The sequence below is a fragment of the Cucumis melo genome, chromosome 6 (genome assembly GCF_025177605.1).
Source record: "Cucumis melo cultivar AY chromosome 6, USDA_Cmelo_AY_1.0, whole genome shotgun sequence".
NCBI classification, from domain to species: Eukaryota; Viridiplantae; Streptophyta; class Magnoliopsida; order Cucurbitales; family Cucurbitaceae; genus Cucumis; species Cucumis melo.
In genome coordinates, this window is record NC_066862.1 from 31457704 (window position 1) to 31466653 (window position 8950).

An 8950-nucleotide genomic window follows, 5' to 3' on the forward strand; every position below is an offset into this window, starting at 1 on the left:
AGGTGCCTTCACCTGCTGGCACACCAAGCATCTACTGACAAAGTCTGCCACATCCCTCTTCATGCCCCTCCACCAATAGACACTCCTTAAGTCCTGGTACATCTTCGTACTCCCAGGGTGCATGGTAAACGGGGAACTGTGAGCCTCAGTCAAAAGCTCCGTCTTAACTGCGCTGTCTTCCGGCACACACAGGCGTCCTTCAAACATAAGGCCATCGTCAGAGGATATGGAGAAGCCTTCACCTTGCTCTGTCCCTACCACGCGACGCTTCTCTGCCAAATAAGGATCATTCAGCTGAGCAGCAATGATCTTTTGCCTCAAGGTTGGCTGAACTGTCAACTGAGCCAACTGTGCGGTAACCTCACCTACTGAGACTGCAATCTCTGCCCTCTCAAAGTCCCTGAGTAAGGGGGTCTGCTTGGTGATTAGCGCTGCTGAATGTGCAACTTTCCTACTTAGCGCATCAGCCACTACATTCGCTTTACCTGGGTGGTATAGGATCTCGCAGTCGTAGTCTTTCACCAACTCAAGCCACCTCCTCTGCCTCATGTTCAACTCCTTCTGGGTGAAGAAGTACTTCAGGCTCTTATGATCGGTGTAAATCTGAATCTTCTCACCGTACAGATAGTGCCTCCATATCTTCAGTGCAAAGACTACAGCTGCCAACTCCAAGTCATGGGTAGGGTAGTTCTGCTCATGGATCTTCAACTGGCGGGAGGCATAAGCAACTACCTTACCCTGCTGCATCAGGACACAACCTAGTCCCTTCTTGGAGGCGTCACTATAGATTACAAAGTTTCCCGAACCATCGGGCACTGTCAGGACCGGTGCAGTCACTAGCTTCTGTTTGAGCTCCTGAAAGCTCCTCTCGCAAGCTGGGCTCCAGACAAAAGGGGGTTCCCTTCTTGGTCAACTGGGTCAACGGGCTGGCTATACGTGAGAAGTCTTCCACGAACCTCCTGTAGTAACCTGCCAAGCCCAGAAAACTTCGAATTTCACTAACCGTGGACGGTCGGGTCCAGTTGGTCACCGCTTCAATCTTTGCGGGATCTACTGAAACTCCCTCACTGGAAACCACGTGGCCAAGAAACGTCACCTTCCTTAACCAGAATTCACACTTGGAGAACTTGGCATACAACTTGTTGGCTCGAAGGGTCTCCAAAACTTGGTGTAAGTGCTCCTCGTGCTCAGCCTCAGTTTTTGAGTAAATGAGGATGTCGTCAATGAAGACTATGACGAACGAGTCTAGAAACTCCTTAAACACCCTGTTCATCAGATCCATGAATACTGCAGGAGCGTTAGTCAAGCCGAAAGACATCACAACGAATTCGTAATGTCCGTACCTCGATCGGAAGGCCGTCTTGGGGATGTCACCGTCCCTAATCCTCAACTGGTGATAGCCTGATCGCAGGTCGATCTTGGAGAAGACGGTGGCTCCCTGCAACTGATCGAACAGGTCATCAATCCTGGGCAAGGGGTAGCGGTTTTTGACTGTCACCTTGTTCAGCTCTCGGTAGTCAATACAAAGGCGCATTGACCCATCCTTCTTCTTCACGAACAATACTGGGGCTCCCCAAGGCGACACACTGGGCCGGATGAAGCCTTTGTCCAGCAACTCCTGTAACTGGACCTTCAACTCCTTTAGTTCGGTTGGAGCCATTCTGTAAGGGGCCCTCGAGATTGGGGCAGTGCCCGGCTCTAACTCGATAGCGAAGTCTACTTCTCTGGGAGGCGGAAGTCCTGGAAGTTCGTCTGGAAAAACGTCGGGGTACTCTCTTACCACTGGTTCGGAAGATAGGGAAACTTCCGGCTCTCTCACATCCACTACGCTTGCCAAAATACCCCAAGTACCCTGGCTGAGTAGTTTACTAGCCTTCATGGCTGAGATGACCTTGGGTATACATACCATGCCTGCCCCCCTGAATTTGAAACTAGCCTCGGAGGGAGGGTTGAAGACAACTTCCTTGCCATAACAGTCTATATTTGCATGGTTGGCTGATAGCCAATCCATGCCTAGTATCACATCAAAATCCTGCATGTCTAACACTAGCAAGGTCACGTCTAACATACGATTCGCTATCTCTACCCGACATGCCTTTATTTGTTCTTTGGATAACAGGACCTCCCCAGATGGAGTAGAAACCGACAAAACACTACCCAAAGGCTCTACCTCTAAACCCACATGCTGAACGAAAACGGAGGATATAAACGAGTGGGATGACCCAGAGTCAAATAGCACAAAAGCATAGTGCCCCAAAATTGGGAGCGTACCTGTCACCACAGTGCCAGCTCGCTCGGCCTCCTGCCGGGTAGTGGCGAAAACTCTCCCCTGCTGGGCCGCAGGAGGCTGGGGCGGTGTCGTCTCAAAGGGTTTCCGAGGACACATATCAGCAGTGTGCCCCGGCTGTCTGCACCTAAAGCAGACTCCACTTCCAGCCAAGCAACGACCTCCGTGGACTCTCCCGCAGGTAGTACAAGCGGGTAGCTCTCTCAGAGTCCTCCCGGCTGCTGCAAGCTCCCGTCGGTGTCTCTGGAAGACACCTCCTGACCTCAGTGTTCGCTGCGGTGCTACGTCAGGCTGCGTCTCAACCTTTCTCTTCTGTCCCAAGGCTGACCCTCTGCCGGCAGCCTTAGACGCATCGGCTCTCTCAGGCAGGCTCAAATCCAGTGCTATACGTAGTGCATCAGCATGCGTGGCTGGGCGGAGGGCTCTGACAATGCCCTGAAGGTCTAGCCTGAGTCCTCTAACAAATTTCTCCGTCCTGGCAGCCTCATCTCTTACCATATCGGGAGCAAAGCGGGACAGCATATCGAACTCGGCGTCGTACTGCTCCACCGTCATGTCGCCTTGCTCCAAGTTTAGGAACTCTTGCAGCTTGGCGTGCTTCACATTGGCGGAGAAAAACTTAGCATAGAAGTTCTCCTTGAACTGCTCCCATGTTATTTTGCTTACATCGCCCCCTAGCATTCTCTCCGCGGTCTCCCACCAGGCGGTGCCCCTGTCCTCCAAGAAGAAGACTGCACACTGCACCTTCTGGTCTTCTGGGCACTTCATGTACCGGAAAATGGTCTCTATGGACGTCAACCACATTTGGGCCTTTGTGGGGTTGTCCATGGATCCGTCAAAGGTCTTGGGATTATACTTCCTGAAATCCCGTAAGTGTTTCGCCTCGGCCGACAGTTGAACTGGTACTGGTTGAGCTTCCTCAGGGGCTGGAGGAGCGACGGCCTGAGCCTGAACAGGGGCGGCCTGGGCCTGAGCAGGGGCGGCCTCGGCCTGAACAGGGGCGGCCTGGTTCTGCTGGGCGGCAAGGAAAGGCGCCAAAGCAGCTTGCAGCATGTCCTGATAACGCTGCTCCATCGCGGCGAGATCCGCCTGGGTGACCGGTGCGTTTGGGTCGACTGCCGGTGCAACAGGTGGCGCCTCCGGCTGGCCACGACCGGCTCCTCTGCCTCCCCTACCACCTCCTCGGCGTGTACCTCTACGTGGCGGCATTCTCCCTAAAATTCACCAACAAACTTTTCACCACAAGAACTTATCACCTTATATCTAGGTCTTAGACTATTCAGGCAAAATTGTAATCTTAACATTAGCAAGGCTTTAGACATACCTGGCGAGTGCCGAAGGACCGTATTGCCATAGGGTGAAGTAAAAACCAAAAACAAAAATGACTTACATTGTAGGTCAGTCTACAGAACCTAAAACACTGTGCTCTGATACCAACTGTAACGACCCAACTCCTTATGCTGAATCGAAGTCATTACTAAATATAGAACAAGTGGTTTAAGTCTAAAAATTTTATTAAAAGCATACGGTTCAAGAAATTCATTTATAAAAACATAAACAAGGTAGTCATGCAAAAATGTAAAAACGTTCTGAAATCCTACTCGGGCCCTATCTACATAAAAGATAGTGAAAAATAAAAAGTACTCAAACTCAAATGCTAAAATCTGAAATAAGAAATAAGCGGAAGCGGTAGTCCCTATGGCCCTCCTCGGTCTCACTTCGGGTCGCTCGCCAGCTTGCCCTTGCCCTTGCCCCGTCCTCTACCTGAAAACATAAAATGGAGAGAATGAGTATAAAAATACTCAGTAAGGGACCCACTACTAGTCCCACTAGGTGCCTGTTAACTTCCTGTTAGAGTCCTGATAACTGGTACCCAATCTCTGGCACGTTCCCGAACACGTGCAATCATGCGCTCCCGTAGGAACGTAACTCTGGTCTTCGGTGCCCGGGGGCACCTAGGACAGTCGGGATGCGAGGACCCCGTCGAGTCACTCGAGTCATGTCTATATCATGCTAGACTGGCGTCCCGTCGGACCACACAGTCCTCAATAGGTGGTGATCCCGAAGGACACCCATGCAGGTACGACTCTAACAGAATCAAGCTAACAGGTACCCTAATTTGCAGTATACATACACATGGCATCAGCATATAACATGTCACATAAATCATTTCTACACTCTCCGTCCCGACATTCGTCGTAACCATAATAAATCTTGCCACGCATAACAGGCTATAGCGCAACTATATCGTCATTTGCATCATACTAACATTTATTTCAGGCATCATACTGTCAAACTCTCAATATGCAACATAGGGCATACACAGTCTCATACTTCAAACATGAAACTAGTAGTAGAATCTCTTACCTGGAGATCTACTTGTCAAGTCCTAACCGCGAGGCAGTACGTTTTCCAAGCGACGAAGTCCTAACTGTTTAATAAGTCAAAATTCGTAAATAGGTCGCCAACGACCAACGGTTCGAGACTCAATTGAATTTAACTTACCCTAGAAGGAGGTTGCAGTGCTCGAGCCCCTACTGAAGAAATCCCGCGCTGCAGTAATTTCTTGGTCCAAGACGTCCCTTGAGGAAAATAATTTAATTTAGACCCAAATTAATTTAACTAACGTCCGAGCATGGAGTCTTACCGGAAAGACCACAATAATTAATTAGCTTACCAAAATATAGGTGGATGGAGCCAATTTAGTCCTGGCGGCTCGGCTGGAAGAAGACAGGACCGGCTCGGCTTGGGCAGACGCGGCTCGGCTCGGTACAGGGATTTCGCGTGCGGCTCGGCTTGCAACAGGGGGAGACGCGGCTCGGCTTGCCACAGGGGAGACGCGGCTCGGCTACGCAAAAGCGCGCGGCGCGGCTTCACACGCGGGCGCGGCTCACGCACGGGTGCACGCGGGCGCGGGTCGGGTTTCCGGAAGGTGGCGCGCGTCGGTTCGGGTCGCGGGGCGGGTCTTCGGTCGGACCCTTGCGCGCGAGGCTTCGGCTTCCGGATTTCGGGCGGCGCGGCGGTTGTTGGTGGTCCGGCTACCGCGGCTTCGCTCGGCGACGGCTACCGACTGGCGTTTCGGCTGCGCTTGCGTCGGATCGGAGCGGCGCGCCTCGGCTGGCTGACGGGTTGGCTGCGGACGCGCGGAGGCGGCTTCGACTCGGCTTCGGCGTGCGAGAGACGGCTGCTCCGACGGACGCTCGGCTGCGCAGATCGGCTTGGACGATTCTCCCGGCGCGGCTGGGAGCTCGGCGACGGCTCGGTTGCGACTGCGGCTCGGCTGCGCTGCTGAACAGAGAAGGGTACTTGGCGGCTCGGGTTCGCGGCGGCGGCGGCGGCGGCGGCGGCGGCGGCGTGCGGCGGCTAGGGTTTCAATAGGAAAATTTTTCCCCCTTTTTCTTTCTTGAAAATTTTCCTCTTCCTCTTTACGCACGAGTCCCAAGGCCTCTTTTTAAAAGAAATAAAAATAATAAAAGAAATCTTTAAAACCCTCTTTCCTCTCTCCTCCAATAACCACCTTTGACCCTTTCCAAGGCCATTTATTTGTTAAGCCGATAATTTATTTCACCCCCTAACTTCAAAATTAATACATAAAAAAAAACTTTACTTTAATACTAATAATAAACACACTTTAGTATTAATATTAATGGTCAAAACAAAAGGAAACCGAAATTGTTGGGCGTTACAAAAAACCTACATAGCGCTATTCATCTAACCACACACTACCAGTAATGGATCTCAAGAAATTAAATTACAAAAAGTACAAAACAGAGACATATATGTTCATATTCTCATGACATCAGATCGGAGATTTTGGAGGGGAATCGATTAGAGAAAAGGCGGTTATTAAGTAAAAGAAAAATTAGAGTAATTAATAATAATAATTGATTTAAGAGGATTTAGATTGAGAAGTAGTAAGTAATAGAGAAAGAAGAGAAAAAGAACCGTGTATGATGGATTTGATTGATTTAATCGGATTTGAGAGAGGAGGAGGAGTCGAGGTCGTGGTGGCCGGCGACATAGCTGAGGAGACCTTCGGCGGCTTTATCAGGTGGCGGAAGGGAGGTGTTGGCGAAGAGGAGAACGGCGAGAAGGAAGAGAGCAGTGGAGAGGAAGAGTGGCCAGAAGTAAGCGAGAAGGGAGAGGAAACTTGGAGCAAGGAGGAAGAGGGAGAAGAGAGTTAGGGATAAGATTAGGGTTACCAGAATGTGGAATCTGAACTTCATTACTTTGCTTGGGATCTCCATGGATGGATCAAATTGAAATCAAATCAAGAATCGGAGATGATGATGATCAACACCCAAACTCAATTTCACCTTTTCTTTCTTTCTTTTTCTTTTTTTGTTTCCGTTCAGAGATTCCCTGACTGAGGGTTGAGGCTAAAATGTTATGTTTTTGTTTGGGAAAGGGAGAAATAGGTAATTCTCTTTTCTTCTATTCTTTATTATATTATATAATCTTTATCTTTTATATATATCATTCGAAACTACTTTTAACTCTTTGATTAGGTATAGTCGAAGTTATGTACGTATTTATACATAAATTCTTTTATATTTTAAAAAAACAATGGTAAATGAGATTATTTTCTATATAGTTTTTGAATAATTTCAACGATAGTATATAAATTAATAGAAAGCTTAGAAACAAAATTGTAAAACATTATATTTAAAGTTTGTATTTAATAGGTTTTTAAACTTGGTTAATGACAACTTTAATTTTAGAAAATGACCAATAATTGATTTGGGAGATATAAATTTGAGATTATGTTTAATGGAATCCTAAAGTCTTGAATTTAGAATAGGATAAAAAGAGATAAAATAAGGATAGTAAGTCATCACATGCTTGAGATTCATAGTATAGCTTTTTAGAAAGATTGAATTTCAAAGTGATAGATAGATTTGGAGTAAAGTAAGTCAAAGGGCCAAAGGATTGAGTGAGTCCAACCAAGATTTATTTAATTTAATTTAAAGTATTGATAACATTCTTTATACATATATAAAAGAAAAAGTGGTTCAAAATCACCTACTCACATTTGTTTGTATTGTATATTTAAGAATTTGAAATTAAGATTTTATTTTATTAAAATAAATCTTAAACATGCACGTTCAACAATCTAAGTAGCATGTGCCTTGGGTACAAGCTGAGTGAAATACTATGTCAAATTGGGTATATATTATTACTTAATAGATTTGTACTTCAAATTTTTTATTTTTATTATACTTAAAAAAAAGTGATAATAAATTCGAGTACATAAACTTAGAGTTATGTTATCTTTTGTCGAAAACAAAAGTAAAGATAAATGACCAATGCAATAGCTTTCGTCTAAACATAATTTGAGAGTTAATAGAGTAGCTATGGAATAGTCCTATAAAACTATAGGAAATCACATTTGAAATTTAAAAAAAAAAAAACAACAAAAAAGAAAGACAATGAATTATAAAGAAGGGAAAGGCCTCTATAATATGATGTTAAAAGACAAAAATAAAGCATATTTTTAAACGTCAATCAATTATTTATAAATTTATAGATTTAATTCAATTGTAATTGATATTATCCTCCATCTTAAAAATTCAAATTTGATCTCGTCTCACATTTACCATACTAAAAAGAATGTGCTCTTTTCATTCAATTAAAAACAGTAGATTCACAACAACATTTATCGATACTTCAGTGTCATATACATTTTACTAATTTTTTAAATACAATTATTACGGGAGAGATCAACTCAAAAACTTTTGAAATGCTAATTAATTCCTTATTTATAGAGGTAAGCATGATAGACCGGAAAATCCAACCGACCAACCAAAGAATGACAATCGAAGATAAGAACAGTATCAGTTTGAAAAAAAATCTAAATTGACAACATTCTTAAAAAAGAATTTTAAAGACTTAATCCGATCAATCAACTGACTCATGGTCGATTTGCACTTCTTTATATAATTAGAGTCAGTTTGAACATTTGGTAAATCGACTATAGTTAGTTCTCGACAGCGGTTTGATCGACAAACCAACTTTTACCGACTAATGTTGAAGCTTACCCCTACTTACATATATGCTTTAAAATTGTTATTAAAAGAAATACATTAATAGTTAATCTATGTTTTCTTTTAAAAAAAGATTGATTATGAGGATATTGTAAATAAATAATTAAAGGGTTAAGAAATGAGAGATTTTGGTGTATTTAGGACATAACGAAATTAATGCATTGAAGATCGAATCTTTGCATTTAATCTAATGCAATGTGCCCATCATTCTTTCATTGTACCTTTTACTCTTTTTAAACTCTCAATTTGTCATCACCATTAGAATTTATTAGTCATTCAATCTGACCCATCTATATTTAATATTCATTATTCTTGACCATTTTTCATCCTCCAAAATTGTCAAAAATAAAATATACAAGCGATCCAACTCGGTGAGGAAGACAAAACCTTCGAACTTGAATAAAAGAAAGCGTAAATGAAGGCTTTGAGCTTGAATATGAGAAAGCATCGATGAAGCCTTTGAGCTTGTATATGGGGAAGTGTTAATGAAGCCTTCGAACTTGATTTTGAAGTGCCCCTTTTTTGTATGCACTCAACTTGTATATATAGTCTTGGAGAAAGTAGCGTACGTCTTCAATTTATTGTATCACCTTATTATTAGGGATGAACATTTTGAATT

At 44.4% G+C, this 8950-nt stretch overlaps 1 protein-coding gene across 2 annotated transcripts; it reads right to left on the reverse strand.

Annotated features, from left to right (window-relative positions):
• Nucleotides 1-781: 781 nt before the first annotated feature.
• LOC127149981 (uncharacterized) lies at nt 782-6722 on the reverse strand. 2 transcript variants are annotated; one of them, XM_051086541.1, is made up of 2 exons: nt 6233-6722; nt 782-4051 (listed from the first exon to the last, which is right to left on the reverse strand). In XM_051086541.1, the coding sequence occupies exon 2, from the start codon at nt 3494-3496 to the stop codon at nt 782-784; it is 2715 nt and encodes a 904-aa protein (XP_050942498.1). In that variant the 5' UTR covers nt 3497-4051; nt 6233-6722. The 2 variants fall into 2 exon arrangements, with proteins under 2 accessions (XP_050942498.1, XP_050942499.1); XM_051086542.1 differs by having other exon boundaries at nt 782-3501; nt 4655-6715.
• Between the last annotated feature and the right edge of the window lie 2228 nt (nt 6723-8950).

Bases quoted from the DNA above. Each gene is read 5' to 3' on its own strand.
- LOC127149981 (XM_051086541.1), bottom strand. From the start codon at position 3,496: ATGCCGCCACGTAGAGGTACACGCCGAGGAGGTGGTAGGGGAGGCAGA.